Source organism: Dermacentor silvarum, chromosome 4 (genome assembly GCF_013339745.2).
Source record: "Dermacentor silvarum isolate Dsil-2018 chromosome 4, BIME_Dsil_1.4, whole genome shotgun sequence".
NCBI lineage: Eukaryota > Metazoa > Arthropoda > Arachnida > Ixodida > Ixodidae > Dermacentor > Dermacentor silvarum.
The window spans coordinates 128,458,366-128,484,535 of NC_051157.2; the positions used below are offsets into that span (position 1 = coordinate 128,458,366).

Sequence of the window (26,170 nt, forward strand, 5' to 3'; positions counted from 1 at the left end):
AACTGTGCGTCCTACAAAATACAGCAAAATTATTTTGGTCCTTCTTGGGTAGATAGAGTTACTTTTGGAAAGTATGTTTCACAGAATGTGGTTCCCAGGCTCTTTATGCCAGTAGGAAATCAAACAAAAACGACTTTTGCTAAAGCTTGTTCAGGCGGCTAACTACAGTCAAACCCGGACATATCGAACCCACTTATAACGAATTATTGCGTACATCGAACAGCTGTGAAATCCCCTTGAAGATCCCTATGCAAATGTATAGGGCTGGTGCACGCGTATATAGAACAGCCGTTCACCAGCACATTCGATATATCGAATGCGGCGCCACACCGAAGACCTCAAAGTGCACTTCTTCTTGCACTTCGATGTCTTCTGGCACTTGAAGGTGGAGAAGAGAATGTGCAGAGCCCTTGGCTGTTTGGCTAACCAGGGGCTCAAGTCGAACAGGTTAGCTGTGCAGCTAGCCTGCGTGCTACCTCGAACGTCAACATCCAGCAGCAAAAGACTGGAACGGCCTTTCTCACAACATCGCCACTATCACCTGCCCATCAAGCTTCATGCATAGCATATCAAATGTATCATCGCACTGATCGTTGTGTCAACAATATTGTGTGTAAAAAACAAAAAAACACCCCTTATGTAATACCCCCTCGGGGTCTTTAAGGAAATAAAAATGAAATGAAATTCCTTCTTTCGGATTTTTGTGGTGCCGTCGTGTGGGTGGTGCCTATTCGAGAGTTCATTTTCCGCAAGCGATGCCCGCTCCAAGTGTAAAGAGAAGAATCAACTTGGACATTGCAATAAAGTTGAAAGTGATCCAGCAATTTTCTTGCAGGTAAATATAAATGTGCTTCCCCCTCTTTTCTTCCGGGTTGCGTGCAGTAACTTAGCGGCAATCGGACGCACCAATCGGTAAGCCACCGTTTGCCTCAGGGCCTATTACAGTGGAACCTCATTGATACGATCTTAACGGGAACCGGAAAATAAAGCATATCATCCGAAAATCGTATCAACCGATGTATTATCCAACCAAATCAAATTATCGGGAATAGAAAAAAAAGTATCATCCCGAAAAACGTATTACGCAGAATTATATCAGCGAGGTATTTTATACATCGAATTACCTATATATCACACTTTTTGGGGGGATCCCCTTCAGATTCGATATATCCGGGTTCGACTGTAATATTGGTAGAGAATCGCAGCAGAGACCCATTTTCCCATTTGTCTGAGAGCAATCCCGAGAAGACCCAACAACCAGAACAAGAGATAAGGCCAGTGACTGCATGCTCAACGACCCAAATAGGCAGTTCCACAAGCAAGGAGAAAGCAAAACAGACAGCAATGTTATGAAATAAGCATTCACCACAGCCTCGTAGAGAATGGCACACAAGAGATGAAAATGTCCTTTTATTAACAAAAAGTATGTGAAGTTCCATGCACTGCAAGTAAAGCTTCTGAATAGAATATTGTGTTTCTTATAGAACTTCAAGTTGTCTTCTGTTTGGCCTTGTAAACAGTAAATGTGATTAGAGCAATCGGAACACCCTTCTAAGTAGCTGAATTGCAGTTGTTCTTTGCTGCCCTGTTTTCAACTGATGTTTTTGTAAAAAGTAGCAGACCACAGTGTGCATTCTCTTCTGAAACTATTTAGAGCTAATAATGACACCGACTGGTAGTGAATTACAACGTCGCAAGGGCAAGGTAACGGTTAATACCAGGTTGGTGCACTCCCCAAGCAAGCACTGGATCAGGGAAGGTCATGTCAGAATGCCCGTCTGACACAGAGAACACAATCCACACATTCTATTACAGAGTGCGAATAATTACCCTCACACATTATGTCAAACACATGACAAGCATCACAGCTGGCTTCAATCCAATTAAGACAACAACTGCTGCAGTAAGCACGCCAATTGTATCCTGGTTCATGGCAGTCCAATCATGGAGCTGACAGCTACGCTGGTCTAGTTGAACTCCACGTTGCAAGAAATCACAGATTCACATACAAGAAAATATCACAAGGTGAGACAAGGCTTACACTGCAACCTGTACTTATACTATGCCTGCCCAGTAGAGCAAAACTAGGGCTGGGGGGAAATTTGACTTAGAGGTCCTACTAGGGCCCAGATTTTGGTCGCTGTATATGGAGCGCTACTGGGGTAGTGACAACTTTTCAATGCTCGTCGCCATTGCTTACACAGCTGCATGCAGAAGTAACACAAGGCAAATACTGTCTGCACCCTAACAAGAGCAGGCCACTGGCTCTACTGTTTTGCGTTGATATTGGACAGGCATTGTATAAAATACAGGAAGCTATGAGAGAAGCTAGAGTCCTGCCTTTCCTATATATCACAGTCATCTTCAACTACAACTAAAACAAACTACAAAGCATTACTTGCAGCAAAGGTAGTTTCACAGTTGCCCTTAACTGCAGTAAATGTGTGTGTATGTAGGGGAGGGGAGCAAGGTACAAACTACAGCAGCAGCAACAGTAGCAGCAATAGGAATATCACATATGGTGGGAGTGGGAAGCAAGGCACATTAAAGGTCCCTGCCCACACAGACTCTTAGGTGTTATGGTGGAACTGATGTATGCAATGACCTCAGCTTATCACAGCAAAGCTAAACAATCACAGGTAGGGAAAAAAAGCACATTACAAAAGTACACGGATATCACAGTCAGAGAACACCATTTCGTGGCATCGTGACAACGGCTCACACACTGCCGACACTGCATCGAGCACTGAAATTGACGAAGGTGACTGTCGATTCCCACTCCATCTTCAAAGTAAATGGTCACTCTTTTCCTATGTTGCTCTTCAGAGAATTGAAAAATCGCACAGAGCCTCAACCCACTGAGCCCGCCTTTACTTGACTAGGCTTTTTCATTTGCTTGTGCACGTGTTTAACTTGCACGAAAGCACCAGAGACATAGCACAATCCTTAACCTTTGGTATCACTTCAGGAAGAGCTGCCTTCACGCAGGATGCAATACTTTGACCAAGCTGACCCGAGGCTAAGTGCCGCAGACAGATAACTAGAGTGCCTTCCCATGTCTTCTTGGACAACTGGGCAGGCAGACAAGGAATGCATGAGATTGAGCTCATCCTTTAATTCTGCGCTACACGGGCCGTTGGTTTCTTGCAGATCCTGGTCTCCCCACAGTGGGCACGAAAGGCCAAGCACAGCCTGTGGCTCTACTTCTGACACCCCGTGACTGCCCGGCGTATCGTCGTGGGGGAGCAGGAAAGCAGCATCTCTGAGTGCAGGCTGCGGCATCACTTCACACATATGTTTGCTGAGCAGTGAACTGTGGTCTCCTAAAGATGAAACCACCAGTCCGTGCCCACTTGGTCTTGGCCCAAACGGGTCACTGCTAGATGGTAAAATCTTGTAGCTGCCCGGGGGATAAATCATGGGCTGAGCTCTTGAAACCAGGTTTGCGGTCTGGGTCTCCGTTGACAGCGGCGAAACCATGATGGTAGCTGGGCAATGCGTGTAGTCAACTCTCGAGGCCTGTTTGAACTTGGCCATGTCGACCATCGCTGGTGGAGGTGATGAGGATGGTAAATTAGGTGTCGCATTGTTCACCACTGCAGATGAGGTGTCAGAAGCCTCCATGTTGTTCTGCTGCTGCTTTGCTTGCACGTTCCTGAGGTTTCCTGGCTTTCTTTCATAGACCTGTTCCTGAAGGTGGAAATTCTGGTCTTCTGAAGATGAAACTGATGGCCCAAGTTCATAGCTGAGATTTTCCTCAGACAGGGTGCAATAACCCAACGAATTCAAACTGCTGACTGGGCTGCACATAGGCTTTACTGGGTCTTTTGCCATGCCTTTTGCGTTGCCTTTTGCGTTGCCTTTTGCGTTGCCTTTTGCGTTGCCTTTTGCGTTGCCTTTTGCATTGCCTTTTGCGTTGCCTTTTGCGTTGCCTTTTGCGTTGCCTTTTGCGTTGCCTTTTGCATTGCCTTTTGCATTGCCTTTTGCATTGCCTTTTGCATTGCCTTTTGCATTGCCTTTTGCCTTGCATTTTGCCTTGCATTTTGCCTTGCATTTTGCCTTGCATTTTGCCTTGCATTTCGAGGCACGTTTTACTTTGGGTGGATTAGCATTGTGCAGTGGTGAAGGTGCTGAATGCGGCACCTCCTTGGGCATTGGGAATAAGGTTGAAGCAGCAGCTGCTTCCTGTGCAGATGACGCAGATGCTGAATCAGGCTTTTCTTCAGGAACAGAAGATTTGGAAGCAGCCACCACTGCTTGAGTGGACAACGGAGATGGCGAACTGCGATGCCCTCCTGGCACAGCAGACATGGAGACAGCAGCAGTTATCTTAAGTTGTCGCGGGCTTTCTTTCATCTCCCTGCGTGTACTCGGAGAACCGAGGTTGCGCTGCGGCTGTGGGTGGTCCTTCAAGTGGTCCTGAAGCAGGTAAGAGCGTGTAAATGTGTTTGGGCAGAGGTGGCACTCGTACGGTCGCTTGCCCGTGTGGCGCATCATGTGCCGCTCGAGGACGCTGTTGCGGCCAAACCGACGCTGGCAGACTGGGCAGTGGTACGGCCGGTCGCCATCGTGCAACCGTTCGTGGCGCAGCTGGTCAGCGCGGCCGGCAAAGCGGCGGCGGCAGACGCGACACTCGAAAGGCCGCTCACCCGAGTGTCGGCGCCGGTGGCTTGTGAGGTCGGCGCGGAAGTAGAAGCTCTGGGGGCACAGGTCGCACTGATGCCGACGCTCACCCGTGTGCCGGAGAAGGTGCTCCATGAGAGTTTGCCTGCAGTGATGGGAGACATGGTCGGGTATTCTGGACAACTGCTTTAGGGCATGCAATCAACTTTCGCGAGATTTCACGTCTGTGTATATGCCAACGACATTGCTGGTGCGGTGCCAAGCTCGCTATCTTGCCTGGTGCCAAATGCAGTCGAACCCATTTATATCGATACCGGTTTTAACAACATATCGGCTATAACAATGAGAAGCTGCTGCACCATCAACTTTTGTATGTTTTCTATGGTGAAATAACCCGCTTACTACAATGCCTCCATGCCGCATTATCAGTTATAACGATGAAGTCTGGCTACTGGGTGTCCGTGCCAAAAGGGAATGGAATGCGAACTCCTTGAAAAAAAAATTGAGCCGTTGCATGCCACCGCGCATTGTTTTCCATCCTTCTCCGCATCGCCAGCCTCGCGCACTTCTGTCCCATTGCCCTTCCATCCCTCCGAACCACGAATGGACTGCGCCAACTGCGCTGGGCTGGCGGAGTGCCAGAAATGTGCGATGCAATACAACCAAAACCGGCATTAGCGTCCACCGAAACGAAGCAACGGAGTGCGCATTGCCATAGTCATCAGTGAAAATCGTACTGGAATGACAGCAATGCCAGAATGCTTCCTGCCTATTTGTGCCTTCAAAGCCTTTATTCTTGCATTTACCACCGCGCATAGCACCGCGTTGGCCGCATGCCGTCATGACTGTGGAGTCATCATCCATGATCACATCGATAGCGGCCGCGATTTCGTCAGCAGCGGTTGCGGCAAACATGAGTTTCGTTTCAACTAGGTACTCACATTGGCCGTGTGCCTTCATAACTGAGTAGTCGCCACCATGATCGCGTCGATAGCGATCGTGGTTTCGTCCGCATTTGCAGCAAACGGTAGTTTCGTTTCGACTCAGAGAATGCATCGGCAGCGCGCCTTTAGAACTGCAAGGTCGCAGTCCGTGATCGCGTCGACAGAGGCTGCGGTTGCGGCAAATAGTTTCGTTTTTCCTCGGTGCATAGCTGTTGAGGATGAAAAGCACTGTCTACATTCCGATGGGCGGCGACCTGGCGACACAGGCGAAGAAGTAATTGGGATGTGCGTGCGGTAGTGAAAAGCATGTCTCGGATGAAGACGCGCGCCGCGGCCGCACTGTCACAGAAGTCGCGAGGCTTTCGCCTCTGCGAGAGCTAATCTGTCCCGAGATGACGAGAATCCGCCTTTTGCATGTCCCGAGTGCGCATGCGCTGTACCGTAGCGGCGAGCGCCGAAAACGTTTTGTACGGCGTCGGTGGTTCGTGCAGCTGACGACGCACGTGTATGCAGCATCGTCGTCGAGGGCACGGACTCTTTATCGTCGGAGCTGTGCCAGTCAACGACGCGGTGTTTGCGCTGAGTTTCAGTATAAACATGAGCTGTTCACAGCGATATTCAGTTAACGTACGGTACATTACAATATATGCCGACACGACACCGATGTCGGTCAGATGTCGACCTCACGCCGGCGCTGTAGTTGTGATACTGTGCCAGTGTATATGTGCCAAATTTGTATATTGTCATACAAGTATGACGAAGAAAGCGACCGACGACGCGACCGATGACAGCGAGTGATCGTAGTGTGATAAGCTTTCGTGCCAATGACGCCGACAAAACCAATGTGCTGATCGTCGTGCGAGCGGCCGCCGAGTGAGAACATCGTACCGACAACGTGAATATCGCCGCAAATACGCTCATGTATGTATTTGACGCTCAAATTGACTCAAAACGTGCTTCCGATGCTGATATGCACGATTTCCAACACTTTACAGCCCTCCACATCAAGTTTGAGGCGGTGACGATCTTGTTCAGGCAGCTTCATTAGGCCTAACACAGCCTACGAGTTCGTCCGCTACCAGCGGACCTGAAATATAGGATAAGCAAGTACGAGGAAGGAAACTGCTTATATAGTTCGGTACTGACCTTTCCGACTTGAAGTGGACCACTCTTGCCATAGTTACGATGCACACATAGAGAGTAGGAAGCGGCGACACGGCGCAGTACTAATACCGCGGTATACAGGCACCGTTCTTGAACGAAGGCTGTTGCTCGCAGTCACCGGTGCTTCCGTGAACGAAGTGCAACTACGGAGAGTGTATTTTTATGCTGCCAGATTTAGTAGTTACCGAAAACACAGTTTGCCTCTTATGCTAAACAGGCAACAAGTGATGGCCCTTTCCATACTGCATCGTAAGCAACAACACCGCTCGTTGCCATGCGAGTACGGCGGGCATCGGCATTTTCTCGTGCCAGTGCGGCTAGGTGGTCGTTGTCGCCGTTTTCGATGTGCCCAGGACGTTCATGCCTTCTCGTCTCAGTGTGATCGCTTCTGACATGTGCATGAGAAGTGTTCATATATGCTTTGAACAGTTCCTCATTATTTCGTGTGAGCGGTGCACGGTTTCTACTGTACTTGAAGCGAACAGCGAGTGGTGGCCGTACGCGTGCCAATGTAAACAAATGCGCCGTTCTTGCGTTCCATAAATACTCTGGGCGCAGTGTCGCCCCTTCAAAGAACTATGGCCACTGTGGTCAAGACTCAGCTATAAAAGCAGTTTTTATCATCCTAAAATGCATGAACTCGGCTGCTATATACAATACGGCTAACCACCGCTGAGCGAAATCGACCCTAGCTTAACTTGATGGGGCGGCTGGCGAGTGCTCACGTTCGTGCATTTCAACTTCCGAAGCATGTATAGACTCATATTCGGTACGAATAAAAAGGAATACAAGCGTAGGCACTGTGTCAACCGCGTTACGGTGCGATGTATTCATTCAGAGGTACATCACATGGTGACTGGTTTTGTCGGCGTAGCTGCACGAAATCCCGTCATCATATTTCGACGACTTGCGGTTGTAAGTCGCACCAGAGTCATTGCCAGCCTAGGCATCCTGTCCAACAAGCGGCCACTGACACGAAACGAAAATTACGACTGACAAATGCACAAACCCATTTCAGCTCGCTTCTTGCAGCGTGCCTCTGTGTCCCGTGGGGGCCCGAGGCCGTACATATTGTTTCTCGCGGAGCACGTTAAGGTGGCACCACAGCGCAATGCAAAAGGCGGATTGCAGCTTCCGCGCTGCTTTTGTGCAAAATAGAAACAGGATTCTGCCGATTCATCTAATAAATAAAAGCCTGTTGACGTAGAAAGCATTTATTTGTTTTCGTGATATCCAAGATAATTCGACATTTGGTTAATTCGGACATTTTCTCGGTCCTGTGAAATCCGAATTAACGAGTTCTTGACCGCCGACAGCCGCGACTTGTTACACGCAATCGGAGCGCACAGGAGGCAGAGTTAAACAGTTAAACGAGTCAACACCATCAGCAGCCGGATGGAGGAAGGTGGGGGAAGGTGCACTGGCCTCCCCGCCATTTTAGTTATCTCACAACACCTCTGCCATTCCCCTATGTTTTTTTTTTCATGCAACCCCCTCCCCCCCCCCCCTCAGTTATAATAATTATCGGTTATAACAATGGAATTTCCGTGGCACTCGAATATTGTTATAAGTGGGTTCAACTGTAATGTTAAGTGTCATGAAAAAGACTATCCTAAACAAATATCATTTGAGAATACCACCCATGCTGCCAAGCACGGTTGCATTATAGTCATAACATGTAGAGGTGAGGCAGCAAGACTGCAGCAAGCATTGGACAGCACATGCAGATACCCCATATTCATTAAAATGAACCATATAAGTGCCGTGGACAAGTTTCTCTCGTTTACAAGATTGTTTTTTCTATTTGTGAGAGATATCACATTTTTTTCTTTTTTGCAAAGAGGTAGGACTTGGCTCATCCATTTGTCCATGACACTTGTGAATGGCAGTAACAGGCCGTGCACATCTACTTTATTTCAATGTTCTGTTTAGTTCCTTCTTTGGCTGACAGATGGCCTACAGACTTACTTTTTCTTTTCATTCATGCTGTATAGCGGGGATTTCCGATCACACAATGCCCCACTTGTTTCGAAATTGTGATTTAATGTGAACTCATTGCAGAATTCTGAAGATTTAGTGCTGAATGAAAGCATCGAGAGCGGTAACACCGTCTTCAATGAGACGGACATTTTCAGTGACCTAAATGTCGCCAACTGTGATGACACTTTTGATAAAGCCCAGAGGTAGACAAAGTTAGATGAATGAATGCTTCCGATGGTGCCTCCTTGTTCTATGTTTATGGGATGCCTCGCTTTTATTGCGATAGCAATTATATGGACACTTCAACCGGATTTCTGCCGTCGTCGTCGTCGCCGTGAGGTTCCCTATAGATAAAATCTTCGCCGCACACCGTATGCCCGAGCGGAAGCGTGCGGGGATGCGTGCTATCACGGAGAGCGAACGCACTCAATCACCCACGCGCAAGCAAGGAAGCGGGAAGCCAGCACCAGAGGGAGCGCGGGGGGGGGGGGGGGGCACACTTCTACTCTGCCAACAACCGTGCTCGTCGCTCGCCCGCACTGTCTCTTATCTCCACACGGCTCTGACCTTTATGCGCCGTGCACTCGCCGCTCAGTTTCCGCTGCAGCGATAGACCGCACGTACCTTTGCCCGCTGCGGCGTATGCGCTCGCTGCCAGCGTTTTGACAGTCGTTGTCTGCAGTCGTTCAGTGTGATCTATTCATGTTTGTTTGTGCACACTCACACCACGCTTGTTCATTCAGTTAGTAATAGTCGGGCCACATTTTCCAACGAACGCTACACATGCAATGCTGCCCGGATCGGCAGTGCAGCACTACAGGTGTGTCCCTTCGCACGCGCTGCCCACGGGAAGCGCTTCTCATCAACACCACCATTTCACACGCGCCTTCTTGTGGTCATCGAGTCTCTCTGCATGTCGGTCTACTTACGCCGCAGCACACCTGCTTACTTAATCAGCTCATGTCTACTACAATTCATATTGCTACCAAAGCCGCTCACCTTACTTCGTATGACATTGCTGTGTTGCTATCGCATTCATTGCTTCGCCCTCAGGGCGAAACTGTGAGATTTTTTTATTACACTTTTTTAATATAACAGACTTTCAGGAAGTTTCACTTCCCAGGAAGTGTATGCGTCGTGATGCAGAAGGTGGTAGCGTGGGAGCAGGCCATCATCGTGTTTTGGCACTCGTTCCAGCTTCACAGGTCGCTTGCTACGCTGTTACACAGAGCTGAGCAATGGGTAGCATAATCTTACGATGATTGAGTAAGCCAAAGGGAGTGCCTAAACATCATGACATCCTGCTACCACGTGACCATGTTCTGTGTCACAATGTCACAACACGTATGCTTCCTAGGAAGTGAAACCAAAAGTGGTTCATAAAATGCTATTACATTAATTTAATTTACAACAGTCTGATACTTGCCCGTGTTCTTTGTAGGATTTCAAGAGAACGAACCTTAATTTAGCGCAAAAAACTTACGCACTTTCGCACATAATGCGAGATAGCTGACAAAATGTCATGTGCAGTACGCCTTAGACTGTTTCGCGTGGTGTTTGACGGAGCCAACATTCACAGCTGCAAGCGAGCAATCTCCTTACGAGAAGTAAACAAGGTGGGAGTCGCATTCATTTGTCGAAACTGCGCTTCCCAGTGTTGAAGTGGAAAGAGTGAGGAAAATGAAAAGCCGAAAATGGCACGTTAATAGTCCAATAAATCAGTTGATGATGATAATCACATGCCCAGGCCTGCACGCCCTCACACAGCATCGCTTGGAAGCTAACAGCTCCTGCAACGAGAGTTAGCTCAAGCTTATAAGCAAGTGTAGCACTAACTTGAAAATGCTTGCTTTGCTTTTTTCTGAAATGCTTCACCAGGCAGCCACGTGTACTTCACTTAAGCTGCGCAGTGCAATAAACAGTAAAATGTTGATCTGACACCAGTCGCTGCGTTCCACTGTCTAAGACTATCAGTGGTGGAACAGCCATTTGACCTTTCGGAGCATATCTTGGCACAGGCAAAGAGCCGATTTGGTGAAGCGATAAGCACTTTCCGCGCAGTGTCGAACATACATTTGCACACCAAATGGTGTGTGTCAATATTAACTGAAACAAATAAAAATAAAGGTCATAGAACAAGGACGTGTAAGGAAAACTCTGTCCACATGATGTTCACGATTGAACCGAAGTTACAGTCGGGACATCCAGAGATTTCTTTACTTTGAACGCGCAAAATGTCTCCTGCATAACTGTGCACTGGGTCATGTGAAAGCTCTTTAAACGACAACAATGGGATGTATCCTTTCAATCATGCAGGCTTGCAGAGAAGGTCCCTACTAATAGCAAATTATTGGCCAGCCGTTGCTAACCTCCCTGTCTTTCCCTCTCTTTCTCCTCCTCCTCCTAGCCAGCGGCCGAGTATGTGTATTATAAGGTATGGCACCGTCAACGCCTACTCTAAATGATGTGCAAGTGAACATTTTGATCTACTTTTTGATCCGACAGCCTAATTACGTGAGCTCAACACCACAGTAGTACTATGAATACAGAGCTGCCCCACAGATTGCACAAAAAACAAGACTGTACAGCGACAGAACATTGTAACCTCCGCTAGAGAGAGATGCCACAAAAGAGCAAAAACAGCAAATGGAGGACCGATGGTATCGGTAGCATTGGCTATATATGTGGGCTATGCTCGCTCTTTAATGATGATGATGATAGCGCGCTTTAGGCTTAAATTTTACTAACAAGGTGGCTCTTAGGCTTCTTTGGCACAGGCTTGGTGCCATTTTCCACTAAAAGACCATTTTGGAGGAGGGTAGATCAATGGACTGCCCTCAGCACAATTTGGCGCAACTGCCGCAGCTGTTCCATCGCAGGACTGTCTACCTGCCAACATGCGACCATAAAAATTTGTAAAAATCCTGTGAGCACAGCAGGGGCGTGAGGATAGGGGGAGAAGGTAGCATGCACCTTTCTATGAAGCACACAAGCAGCTGCATCCTTACAAGAGGAGATACTGACAGGCCACACAGAAAATTTTATTTGAAACAGAAGCAGTCTTAATAATCCAATCGATTTTGCCGGGAACCTATCACTTGCTCATGGAGTCAAGGATAGCTTCCTTCAACTTCAAGATTGCGAAAAGAAATCCCTGTGGTATCCTTAAACTAGCGACAAATTTTTTTTTCTTCCTCTCCCCAATTGATATTGCTTGCAACTTACTGGCCTCCTCAAGTGATAGGGCCTTGTGTTTAGTACCGCTACTCATGCCTCAAGAGGCTGGATAACTAATCGGGAATATTAGCCTTAACCCTTTGAAGGTTTTTGCCATATCTGTACGGCGGTGGTTTTCTGTCCCGCAAGGTCTTTGCCGTACGGGTACGGTTTCGATCCTCCGTTTGAAATTCCGCCCCATAATGACGATGCATGCTTACCGGGAGGTGCTGCCACCTTTTAGGACTTACAAGAAGCACTTGACATTTGTGCTACCTTCTTGCGGAGATAAACAGAACTGATTTCTAGTTTCAGCGCGTGCGTCGCGCAGACTTCGGCAACACCCCTTTCGCGGTTTCGGTTTCGCCGCGTGATCGCAACGGAGGCGCGGGAAACGTTTGAAGGGGCAGCGGAAGTTGATTTCTACCTTTATTGGCGCTGCTCTTAGCTTGTTTATCACCAGTCGCTCACGAGGTATTCTCGCTCTCTGCGGCAACGCGCTTTCGGTTCCGCCGCGTGATCGCAACGGAGGCGCGCGATACGCGAGTTTTCTCTCTGTCGGCACTGTCTTGCAGTGGCACTGAAGTTGATTTCTAGCTTGATTGGCGCTGTCTTAGCTTGTTTATCAGCGCCGCTCACGAGGTATCCTCGCTCTCTGCGTCAACGCGCTTACGCGGTTTCGGTTGCGCCGCGTGATCGCAATGGAGGCGCGCCAAACGCGAGTTTTCTCTCTGTCGGCACTCTCTTGCACGGGTGGCGGACTTTGATTTCTATCTTGATTGGCGCTGTCTTAGCTTGTTTATCAGCGCCGATCACGAGGTATTCTCGCTCTCTGCAGCAACGCGCTTACGCGGTTTCGGTTCCGCCGAATGATCGCAACGGAGGCGCGCGAAACGCGAGTTTTCTCTTTGTCGGTACTCTCTTGCAGATGCGGCGGAAGCTGATTTCTACCTTGATTGGCGCTGCTCTTTGATTGGCGCTACCTTGATTGGCACGATAAGGCGCTGTGCGTAGAACCGTGTTTCAAGGAATACCACATTCTGAAATATTATTGAACATTTGGAGTTCTGAGTGATGCCGACATCAAAATACTGTTTCTAATTTTTTTTCACTATTTATTCCTGACTTTATACATTTTGTACATTCAATATCCACAATAAAGTAATTTGACCATCTGGGAAAGTTTTTTTCAAAATAATTCGACCTTCAAAGGGTTAACAAAAACACAATATCGGGCACAGTATGGGGCTGAGGGGCTGGTGTTTTGAACGAACTGTGGCGCAACCTGGAGGCGAACAAAGTTGACTGGGCAGTACAGATAAGATGCCATCCCAAAGAGAAACACGAGTCTCGTTTGTTTTGTGCATTGTTTTGATTTCTGTGCGTAGTTTTTCGGAATCAAAACATGCTTGAAACATACAGACAACCTTGGTCATGGAAAGCAGGTGCTCCTTGCTCCAACAAACCATATTAAAGCCACTATGGCGAGCTGCGCACCTTTCTCAAGCGACAAAATTGGCTAGGTAGTACAAGTTGCAGCTATTGAGTTACGCTGTCATCGGTCTGTCTGTACGCACTTATGGCGTTGGTGTGCTCAGGCTACACTTACTTTATTTGGGTGCTAACAACCGGAAAAGACACCTTCGTTCACTGACAGTACGCTGTGTCTTGTCTCATCAAACGCGTGCCCCGTGCTTTGCCTCACATGCAAAAAGCTGGCGCAAATAGGCACTCGAGTCTCTAAAGCCACGGGTGGAGGTGTTGCGAAGCTGTCCTAGCTAACCATAAAAAGTGGCACCTGCTGTCGCAAAACCTCGCCGAGCTATGACGTCACTGCGTTTCCTAGCAACCACAAAGAAATTGGAGCAGCGCCAACGAGGCAATGCGCAGAGCTGCTGCTGCCACTGCCCACGTTGCCAGCACATGCACTGAAGCAGTAGTGATGACGTCACCTCGCGTTGCCTAGTAATCGCCAGCGCAGGTGCGCGCTCGCTTCGCCTGACACCGACACGGCTCCTGCCTGCCTGCCAGCGTTGGTGGCATGCCAGGAACGCTGTCGCTCATGGGCGCTGACGCGTCCGGCGCTAGTCACGCGAAATGTCGCGAAAGGGAAGGTACCTCCAAAAATGATCGCTCGAGAATACCTTCCTTACATGTGTAGTAATGTTAAATCAAGTTAAGACATACCAGCAACCAAGTTAATACCTGGCAGTAGCAGCCAGTAAGACGAGAATTGACACTTTCGCTGTGCCTAAGCTTTGCATGACCGAGTGCAAATTTGCCTGCTTTCTTCTTTTTATTATTTGGGAACAGCCATGTGCAGGAATTTACATGGCTTAAAGAAATTATTATGGTGCAGCGGTACAGGTAATTGCAGGAAAGCTCAGAGTGGTAGAAGCTGGTGCAGAACAGGTTGCCGAGAGGACAAGCGAAACAACATCGACTGACGTGGTGCAGACAACCAGTTACAGCATGAAGTTAGGGGAATGTGGATAAAAAAGTGGTGTTTAAAGATCTGTTGGCACATTATACATTCCTGTCAAACAAATGATTGAAAAACAAACAAAATAATTGTGGCTACATCGTTCTCTCCCTAATGCAAAACCCAGGAAGACATACTTGCTCTATGTACCAATGGCCACTGTCAGGAGGAGGAGGAGGGAAAACTTTATTTTCGTCAGATGCAGAGTTATTTAAATTGCTGGGTTTCTTCTGCTAGGCGGCGTGAGGTGGCCGTAAGCCCTTGACTTTCGGCGACCTCCAAAGCCCAGTTGACGGTCCGCAGCTGGACCGCGGGATCCGAGCTGGACACCGCCACCTCCCAGTCTGAAGTGTTATTAAGCTCGAGTTCCGCCCTAGGTTTCAGCCCGGGGCAGTCGCTCATTATATGTGTCAAGTCCGCTTTATAGGCGTCGCAGTTCTTGCATTTAGGTGAGAAGCAGCCCGGATATATTAGTGAATATTTGTAAGGGTTGGCAAATGAGCCAGTCTGCAACTGTCTCCAGGTCACCTGTTGCAGTTTATTCAGTGATTTATGCAGGCAATGTGCCTTTCCTGCATAAGCATGTTTGTGTCTTGTAACCCAACGGCAGCCAGCATCGACACACACCTGAACCGGTCAGACTCAGTCCCAGTGGTAATGCTATATCAGCTTATTTATTCTTTTATTAGTTTGATTACATCATGGTATAGGGGCCACGGTTCTCGTGCTGAGTAAATAGGCACACATTGCAACAGTCTGCCGCTCCAGATTTACATTGTGTAACTTTAGTGGTAACACTCGACAGGACCAGACAGTGAAGCTAAACTGCCTACAACTTCTCGTGCACAGTGTATGCATTCGGTACCGCACTTTGCTTCCTTCTCAATGGAAGGAATGCTACAAAGCCTCCCACTATGCCATAATATGCCGATACGAAACAAAATATGGCCTCCGAGATCGGGCGACACGCACTGGCAGGTCTTAGACGCCATGGCCGACTATTATTTGTGGACGGCTTTGCCGGCTTCTCTTTTCTGCACAGCACGCGACTTCAAAGGTGCGTTCACAAACAACGTCATGTAATTTAACCATTTGACCGCTGGCACTCACCGTAGTTTCACTTCATTGCCTCTGTCTTCATTCGCAGCAGCAATGCAATTTCGTTATAATGAAATTGCGAATACACACACTTCATTATATAGAGGTTAAAAAAAAACGTTATGTAAAACATGAAAAATGCATGTAAAAACATCAAGGATTTTGTTATACTACTTAAGTTTGTTACATCAAAGTTACATCACGAAAACTGTCTACCATCATTTGACCCTGCCAATAAACTCATTTCTCAACTCCAGTGCAACATTTCAATTTGACCACCATTATTATGTGGGTCTTGAACCCATGTCAAACTTAATTGTTTCTTTCAGTCCTTTCTGCCTCGTTCATGTGTTGACTAGAACCACCTTTCCAAAGAAGTTCTATTTATAAATAATCAACAACCTGGAGCCACTTTAGTCAACACTGTATACAGACATCTCTGTCCTTCACATTTCTGACCATCTGCCCACGAGCATATACCGTAAAATCTTGTTAAGAGGAAGCTTTAGCTCCGGCCCGACACCGATGCCGCCTATTCAAATACACGTAAATGTAAAACGCAGAAATGCTTTTCCGAGATAACCACTGGACCGATTTTAATCACCTCTGCTTCCACTTGTGAGAGACAGGTAAGTTTTAGTGAGTGTTGGAAGCGGCTATGACGCGCATACGGCTCGTCGTAGCTGCTGTATAAGGGTGGAAGGTGTGAAGGGTGGCAAGGGGAAGTGCAGCTCACTTGAATGTGAATGCTTTGCCGCAGAGTTCACACTGATAGGGCTTGCCAACCCGGTGGACCACCTGGTGGGCACGCAGCTTGTCGATGCGAGGGAACGTGCGGCAACATTCCTTGCACTTAAGCGGTCGCTTGGGTCCGCCCCGGTGCACCTTGACGTGCACTGCCAGCCGCTCGGCTGTCGGGAAGACCCGCTCGCAGCAGGGACAGGGGTGCTCTTCCTCACCACTGCCAGGAGGGTCATTGCCCTGTTGCTGCTGCAGTTTCTCCATGAGCAGACCTGTGAAGGAGAATTGCTGTATGTAACGACAACATTTGACACTGAGGTAGCGCTTGAAGTGTTGCACCGAGAATTGCTGGTGACGCAGATGATGAAATCGGCGGTACAAGTTATGTGGGCCGCCTCGTTTTTATGTGAACTTTTCATTTTGAAGAAGTTATGCATGCTTCAGTCATTCATGAAGATTTCAAATATTACTTTTTTTTGGGTAGGCCAATTATTTCCTCGCATACCATTGCTTCAGGCTTCTATAGCGAGAAAAATTTCATTTCAGTGCACAGGTCAAAAGACCAAGAGGTGGAGAATGCAATGATGCAAGCATTTCTGGTCAATAAAAGTGCACCTATAATACTTAGGTTAAACTTCAGTTTTTGCAACATGGGAACAAAGTGGCAAGAAATAGAGTAAAATAATTACATCTTGAAGCCAGCATTTAAAAGTCTGTTTGCATTATACCACTTATCATGCATAAAGATTTCTACAGCAAAAAAAGAAAGAAGGAGAATCTACCTGCTCTGGATGCCGAAATGTCAAGGCTAGCAGATTGCAAGGAAGGTAAAACAAAAAATTGAGAAAATTGAAATTGGCTGCGATTCACTTCAGAGGTGTGCTATAAATTGATCTTTACAATAATATTGCTCATGCAGCAAAGAACTTGACAGATTAGCGCAAACAGTTGTACATATTTCGAAAATGTCACTTTTGAAAGGTCACTTTTTTGCGATTGCCAGCCTCATAAAACCCATCTGCCTCCTTAAAGCGCAAACATGGACACATGGTAATTTAGTTGAGATTAAATGTAGTGAAGATCGGGTACTTCATAGATCGTGAAGCAAATACAGCATAAAGCAACGTAATGTGTGTGTGAGATAGGAGAATAATTGCCACACGTCTCCGATATTGTGCTTCATAACCCTCTCACCTTCTATGTTCCTATGTATACATCGTCTGGCCAATAAAATTCAGCTGGCAGTAAGTGCCTTTGTTTGTACTTTCCTCTAGCCACATCTATTTTTGCCCTGTACTTCAGTGCTTTGTGCTGCATTTACGTCATGAACTTCAACCAACTTGACCAAATCTCTATTCTGAGTAATGAATATGCCACCAGTACATCAGTGTAACACAATTGGTACCGTGGGAAGAGAAGATGCAGTCATGGGGTAGTGGAGAATTGCGGGATTTGATGAGATTAGGTAATTCGCAGGCATAGGATAGAGTCAGCTAGACCGGAGTAATCGAGGAACACTGGGAGAGGCCTTTATTGTCCAGTTGACATTGACAGGCTGTTACTGATTATGAGCTGCTCGTGGCTAGTTGTAGTGTACGATTCCAATGCATGGACTGTGGATCTGAACGTTTACAGAACCAGCTTCGGTGTCCAAATTCGGCAGCGTTGCGTGGTGCCACTGGCGGCGGCTTTAAAAAAATTTATTTTGATAAAAACTGCTGAGAATCGCAAGTTTTCAGGAAACAAAACTATCAAGTTTACAACTAACTCAACGATGAAATGAGGTTCAACAATTTTGTAAATTGCATCTGAGAATACATCTAAGGAGGACAATAGTGATGTATTACTTATTTATGTATAAGTACATCACAGCCTCCAATTGGAGCATTGAGCGATGGGGGAGGAAATACAAGAAAATTATATAGAGCATAAACAGGAACTCTGTAGGGACACATGAGCATGCAGTCTGCTCTATAGTTACACCAAGTATAACCTTTGGCACGTACAAACAGAAATGGTTACTATGTTTATTCCTAAAGTATTCATATATAACAGCAGGCAAAAATTTTGCTACCATTATAGTTTTGTTACTAAGTTCCTGTTGCTACTGTGTTTAAGTCCGAAAAATCAGTCAACAACTGTATTTATCTTTTTCAGAATTTGTTTTGCCTTAAAGTAGAAAAAAAAAGACAGAATATTTAGAATCCATACAACAATTGTAATCAATCCCTAAAACTCAAGCATTTCATTAAAAAATTGAAAATGGTAGCAGGTATGCTACTGAAAACTGCAGGTTTGCCGATGGCATTGTCTTTTCCCTTTGAACGGCAAAAGTCCCATGTGACAGGCAGTGAACCACTAAATGCCGAACAAATTTCAGACTGTCATATCTGCACTCTGATCAGCTACACGTTGTTGCTTGCCCACTTCACATGCATGGCACAAGTGCCTTATAAACCTGTCTTACACTGGGCTATCCGTTTTAATGGATAGCAGGCTGATTAATAAGGGGGCTCTGCCAAGACCTTTTCTTCAGATCTCAGAGCACACTGGAGTGAGTGCGATACTTTTCAACGAATATATCGCCAAAGAAATGTTTTAATAGGATCTAATAATGACAGAGATACAAAGAGTGATGCGTTCACCCTTTCCCCATCGACCCTAAACACCCTTCATCTAAGCTGGGGCAGCAGCCGATAGCAATGCCCTGCCAATTGCTTTCTTTCTAACTTTTTTCGCTTTCCGTGATGCCCTTGTGGGAACCCTTCAAGGATGGCATGAGGGACCCTAAAGAGAAAAGAAAAATGATTTCACATGTATTAGTAAATTACCCTTCTACAATAACAAAAAAATAATTTAATTATGGGGCTTTACGTGCCAAAACCATGATCTGATTATGAGGCACGCTGTAGTGGGGGCCTCCGGAAATTCGGTCCACCTGGGGTTCTTTAACGTGCACCTAAATCTAAGTACACGGATGTTTTCGCATTTCGCCCCCATCGAAATGCGGCCGCCGTGGCCGGGATTCGATCCCGCGGCCTCGTGCTCAGCAGCCCAACACCACAGCCACTGAGCAACCACGGCGGGTCTTCTACAATAACAAAGAGACCACTACTACCAGGAGGAGAGGCTCAGTAAGCCGGAAAAGGCACAACAAGAAAGGACGAGCCGCGATGCCTCCTAGAATTTCCTGCACCAGCTAGCTGTGAGGTCGCAGATTTTGATGGCATCTGCTAGGGCCTAGTTGATTTTGCATCAGCAAAAATGGACTACACTGTGTTCTAGAGGAGCCAAAGATTGAAGAATGGCGATTTTTGAGAACTTTTACTGAGCCAACGTAGCCGAAATACAAATAAATACTTTGAAATCTATGACATCACACTGACATACAGGCCCTGTGGTATTTCGCAAAAAAAAAAAATTAATTTTAACCTTTAATTTTTCGTCTGGTATTCAACAAATCATTGTGAAATAATGAAAGCAGAGTTTCCAAAGAATACTCTATTAGTGTAAACTTATTTAGTGTTTCTCTTTAGTGTCCCTTTAAAGAAGCAGTGAACAGGATGTGCAGGACACATTAACCATCATTGCATTGTTTGCTTGAAGACAACCACACTGTTAAGACAACAGACAGAAATGGTGACCAAGACAAACTACTACATCTATCCAAATGTGGTGTTCGTCCTGTCGATGAAAGGCTACTACCGTAAAAACCGAAATATAGGTCGAACTTTTTTTCAAAAAACCATTGCGAAAAGTCGACCCTCGTCTTATATACCGGACATTGGCAGAAAAACTACGGAAGTCTTGCAACAATGGGCAGATGAATTAAACAGCCGCCTTTGCCATCGCATTCAGGCTGCCTTTTCACATTTTGTTTCAAAATGAGCGGAAGCCGACGGCAACGTTGCCGTGGGCTTCGTATCGTGCGACCATCAAACCGCGTGTTTGTCAGTACCTTATCATCACGGCACGGAGAAGCATTTAAATAAATACTGTCACCATTGTGCAACCGGCTGAGTAGCATTTGTTTAAAGGTAAGGGTGTCTTTCGGTACTTTTGCCATTGAAAAAGATTTTTTTCATTTTTAGAATTGGTTAGTTGGGGGGTCGACCTATAGTACGGTTTTTACGGTATGTTGCATACACATGTCACCTATCTGTCACTTCTCTTACTTCTTTCATGTTCCCCTAGTTCAACCAACCAATTATGGTAGAAAAAGACAAAGATTCCAGCTTTATCTAGGCAGTCCTGGCAGTTTCATTTGAGGTCTAAATCGCAGTGGTGTCTGTTTACACACAAACATTACGACTATTGCTTTTCCTTTAATTGCTATTTGAGTCACATTTGGCTTCAAGTTACTTTATCAGCTTATTACCCTTCCTACACGATAGTTCCTGTCAGTAGTGGCGAGTCCCATTAATCATGCAGTTCTCAATTTTGACCGACTTTGAAAAGTATGTCCAATGGAACTTTACTGTCGTGATATGGGTCTACCATGATCACTTGGCTCAGATATTAATCTAATCCAGTATTTCGCGATGCTGACCATGAGACGTGGAATTTGTTTAATTCACAAAAGAACTGCTCAGTACTCTCACACCGGAGGCACAGGGAACTTTTGGGGAAAAGGTTTGTGCACCTTCATTCATGCTGCATCCTCATGCTGCATCAAAGCTGTGCAGAGGCGTGGTAAACCGACAAAATCGCTTGATGCGCCTATGATTACAGTGAACTGACCATAAGGGAGAAGTAAGGCTGAAAGCTGTTCAAACTCATGCATACAAGTGCATCACACTTAAGGAAAACTGTTTTCAAGAAGTATTTTCCACGCATCTGTTCTCTGGAGAAAACAGTGGCCAACACAATGTCGTCAGACGTGTATTTGGTACAGATTAGATGCCTCCTCCTAAATTAAAGTGTCCTACACTGACAGCTGGAGTACGAAAAATGATTGGCGACGAAACAATGACAAGTAAAGCACAACTTTGTCAGTTCTCTCTCTGACCATTTCGTAAAAGGTTCAAATGATCTTTCTTACTTAATTTTCTCATCTAAGCAGAGGTCTTGCACGAACTCAGCGCGTTTCATACACAGGTACAAGCACAATGCACGGCAAAAAATGTCTCAGCTAGCGAGAACTGTGCGAGTTGGAATGCGTTCATGATCTGTCAGCGCAGCAACTAGACAAAGACGAAAACGAAAAGACGATCTCGTTTTACGTCATTGTCTAGTAGTTGCGCTGACAGATGTTGAACGTCTCAACGGCAGGTTGCTTCTGCACGTATTCAAGAACGGAACTTACAGTTCTGGAATTTCATGCAGTGTTTTCAAAACAGCCTTCGCAACAACTAGGATAACACAGCAGTGTTCTTAATGAGGTGCCCGCGTGAAAGAGTTATACCAAATTGCAAGCCACTTCAGAGAAAGAGCAAGCATCAACTATTCAACGCAACACAACTTTTACGGCGAGCTCGCTACAGGCAACGCCGGCGCAGTGGTTGCGCCGATGCCAATGAGAGAACCCGGAAAATAAGGCAAAACAAGAACTGCAAATGTAAAGTTCAACCCCGTGGCAATATCACAACCAATGAAACGGGCAGATACATGCACCGGACCGTTTCAAACCGAGCAGCGGACGAAGTTCACGTCATGAGTGACATGTGGCATCGCGTTGTTGCCGAATTTTCGGCAACGCTCGCTTCGTCGCGAGTGCTTTCAGAAGAATGGAACGCTAACTCACCTCGCGTAGTAGTGACGGGCAAGTGGTCGATTGCATCTCCATCCTCTTCGTCTTCCAATACCCCTTGTACGAAACGAACAAGCTCGCAGAACGGAGGCGGAAGCGAGCAGCAACAAAGCGCACACCAACACAGCACGTTAACAATACCTCACAGCACTTACCTGGGAAAAATGCCCCCTTGGCCCGCCTCAAGAAAAACAGGTAAGTAAAAATACCCGCGAAACAAAAAAAGTTTCGGTTCCGTTTTTAGACTTTGAGATGCCGCAAGGTAAGTTGCAATGCATTTGTCTAATCATTTCACAATATGTTGCTTTGCATAGCGTATCTTATAATTATAGAAGAATCTTAGTCTTGTGTCTCTACAGAGTTTTTGTGGTTTTATGTGCGGCCACGTTACGTTGGCTACTGTTGGCTCCAAGCGGGGCCAATAGCGGATTGCATGACGTCACGCCTAGTTGTCGTCTGCTATACTTGCGGTGGCGTGTCTGCATGGGTCGCGCGATGAAATTCCGCACAGATGTGGCATTTTTGCTGTTTGTTCACTTGGATAGCAAGTTTGTGTGCATGAGTTGTCCTTTTCAGTGCTCAAAGTTAGAGAGGGGGGGGGGGGGGGGGGGCTTCCCCTCGGCAGCTCAACTGTAGCACTACGGCATCTATTTGACAAGCGCTGGAGGAGATTTTATTACGAAGAGTGCATTATGGGGGGCAATTCTAACTCTCCAATTTTTCGATAAATGACAACCGTGATTAATCAGTTGATGTGGCATTAGCAAAAAACAGGACAGCAGGTATTGTACTGCTGCGTGAATTACCCCGAGACACTGCACATATGACGGCCACCACCCTCGTTCAACTAAGATTCTTGGCACAGCATAGGGTTTGATGAGCCACCTGAGCATGAAGCCACCTGCTCGTTCACCTTGGTTTCTTTAGGTTACCAGTTAATTTTCATTTGTATATTTGTGCTTTATGAGTGCTGTGTTATACCAAAGACGCATGCATTTTGTCCACTTTTGTAGGTCAGGTATGAAACCATAAAATGTATTGTTGTAGTACCTGAAGTCGTCAATGAAGCAAGTTAACTTATGTTCTGTGTTGCGGTTAGACTTATTTGCTTTCACTTCACATAACTTTTAACCCTTTACCTCCGAAGTTATTGTTGAAAAAATCGTCTACAATATGCCCCCCCCCCCCTTTTTTTTTTTGAAGTGCTTGATTGAATCAGCACATTAAATAAATGCCCGAAATACACTCAGAACAATATATTTATTTGCAGAACACCCATAAAAACTTGTTTAATGCTAGAAAAAGTTGGCCTCACTACACTTATTGATTTTGACATTTTCAGCGCCGATAAAGTAAACAAAAAGAGAACGTCCCAAACACAATTTCTGCGGCCTGTGAGAGTTGTGACGAAATCGACTGTCAAGCAGAATCGCATTTAATCATGTAGAAAGGCTCTAATGCACACATCAAACCCAATTAATATCACAAGGGGTGCCATTCCACAGTGTTCATAGCACGTATGTGTTTACTTCTTTTTATGCTTCTCTTGGTCCGTAACATCACTATTGTATTCGACACCAGGTTTAGCCTTCTTCAGAGTCTGAATAATAATTCCCACTGATTGCTCACTTTTTCGGCAGTTTCTTTGCGGAAAGCTACCGTCGTATGTTTCATCCAACGACGATGCCATTTTTCTTGTTACAAAGCTTTAAGGGTGAATTCGAGTGGTCGATTGAATTCTCCGAGTCGGATTGCAAGGCGCTCCACATCCGAGTCGCTCCGCCACAACGCTCCGCCTGCTGAGCGTCACCGTGGCGCTCTGGCAAAGCATGAATGTGATGTGACCTTAAGTTTCGAGTGGTTCGAGGCTAGTTGAGTGTTCAAATCTAGTCGAAATGAGCGAGACCCGATGACTAGGACACCGATAAGCAGGGTGGCCGAAGTTTAGTTCCTATTTATTTATTTATTTATTTATTTTACAAGTAGTGCCAGCCTTGTTACCAGGCCTTAGGCAGGAGTTGGCATCTGGAACGAAACACAAGTATGAAAATAAGATCAAACAAGATAGCAGACACGGAACAAGAATCTGCATAACAAACAGCACAAGAGAAATCTTTTCATAATCATGATTTGACGGGTAGAGACGAGTGATGAACGCTATGGTTTATTCAGAAAGTGCAGAAAGAAAGGATGAAACCGTTGGACAGTCAACAGTTGTGGGGGGTAATGCGTTCCATTCGGAAATCGTGCGCTGGAAAAAGGAATTTTTCAATGCGTTGGTCCTGCAGGAAAAATCTGTAACCTTTTTGTTGTGATAAGAGCTAGCGCGTGCAGCGGTGTAGAATATATAATGTTTTATCTACTCCTAACTGACTGTTATAGAGTAAGAAGAAAATTTCATTCTGCGGGCGGCCGCTGCCGAGCGTGAGCAGATGATAGCCGGCTTCTTCCGGAAGTATCGTAATTATTATCGGAATTCGGAAGCACATTTTCGCTTACTTCAGCCTGTTTATTAAACTGTTTCACTCGCACTAAATATACACAGTAACAGTTGGAAGGAGCGCACTGATTCTAACACCCTTCTTGAGTGATGTCAGCTATTGGCCCATAGCAGCTACATATGTGAATCTGCTATAGTACGAGATAAAGCGCCCAGAAAAGAGTGAGGGGCAGGCTTCTGTTGAGAAGAGAACGTTTTAGAAAAAGGTTACTTCGCGCTTAGCTTGCGAACTCCACGCGTCGCGTACGACTGCAAAATTTGGCTGTGATGTCCACAGCAGCGTATAGGCTATCCGCGGACTGTTTTTTTTTTTTTCCCACCAAGCTTCAGGGGTGGTTTAGGATCCCATTAAAACGAATACTAAGCAGTTATGTATAATTAAACTTAGCTGATTAGATGACTAATCGCATTTCAGAAAACGCTAACTTGGGGCGACAAACTATAGAGCACGCCGTTTTTCAATATCGCGCAAGTTGTGCAGTTTCTTTTTTAAACTTGAGTGAAGTTATGAGTACACTCGGCCAATACATGTATTCTTCTACGCAGGGGATGATTGCATGGTGAACTTCAGGTTGCTTCGCATGGGGGCCGTATGTTCTGCTTGAAATTCTTTCATGTTTTGTGGTTCATCACCTTTTAAGTTAGCACACAAAAATATCTCAAATAGTTTGGATTTTACGCACTGTGGCACTGGCCGTGAATCTCGCACGCGACTTCAATCACACTCTCATATCCAGATGCAAACGCTATTATCTGGCGGTGCTGATTTGTCGTTTAACGCCGTTCGCGTCGTTTGAATATATACGATCAACTGCACCTCCCAAACGAGTCGCTTGCCTCAGCCGCCGGGGCGTATAAAACATGGCAACTGGCCTGCGCTTTACCGGGCTTCGCAAGAAGCTGGCGAAGCGGACCAAAGCCGTCGTTCGTATCTATCGCTGATAGTTGCCTGTTGGTGAGGAGATGAGGTCGGGAGGTTGAAGTAAACAAGAAACGGGTTTGTCTTACATATTTACACAACTGGCTTTAGATATGTGAGCACACTCCATGTCGGAGTGCTTTAAACGTCTGAGCTCACTACATGTCTGAGCGTACACATGTCAGCACACACTCTTCTAAAACAGCCGTTTTATTGCGATAGCAATTATATGGACACTCCAAGCGCATTTCTGCCGTCGCCGTGATGCTCCGTATAAAGTCGATCCAACGGCGATAAAATCGTCGCCGCGCGTCGTACGCTGTATGTGCGAGTAAAAGCGTGCGAGGGCCGGACGCGCGCTTTCACGGAGAGCGAACGCACGGCGGAGAGCAAATGCGACGTCATCCGTCGTGCGAAAGGCCGTGGGGGGATGGGAGGGAGGGGAGGCGACGCCTAGCTGTGGCACCAAATGCGTATCTTGCGACCGGGCGCAAGGGAACTGGCGACTCAATCTCCCACGCGAAAGGAGGAAAGCGGGAAGGCAGCGCGGGAGGGAGGGGGCGCGGCTTCTACTCCGCCAGCAACTGCATACTTGTACTTTGCGCGGCTGAGGTCTGTCGCGCGCACCGTATCCTGAAAGCGATCTCCATACGGCTCTTACCTTTTTATGCGCTGTGCTTTCGCCGCTCAGTTTCCGTTGAAGCGACAGGCAGCAGGAACCTTCGGTCGCTGCAAACACGCTTGCTCACGCCAG

General features: G+C 46.5%; 1 protein-coding gene across 2 annotated transcripts in view; it reads right to left on the reverse strand.

The window, feature by feature from the left end:
* Positions 1-22,167, reverse strand: part of LOC119450623 (zinc finger protein 420) — a 46,193-nt gene extending 24,026 nt beyond the window's left edge. The window contains exons 1-4 of one of the 2 annotated variants that reach the window (XM_037714124.2): positions 21,992-22,167; positions 18,979-19,035; positions 16,244-16,520; positions 4,650-4,768 (exon numbers count right to left, since the gene is read on the reverse strand). In XM_037714124.2, the coding sequence (XP_037570052.1) occupies positions 4,650-4,768; positions 16,244-16,520; positions 18,979-19,027 (445 nt within the window). In that variant the 5' untranslated portion in view covers positions 19,028-19,035; positions 21,992-22,167. Of the gene's footprint in view, positions 1-1,347; positions 4,769-16,243; positions 16,521-18,978; positions 19,036-21,991 lie in introns of those variants that run through there. The other variant, XM_049666065.1, reaches the window with a different exon arrangement.
* Positions 22,168-26,170: the final 4,003 nt, after the last annotated feature.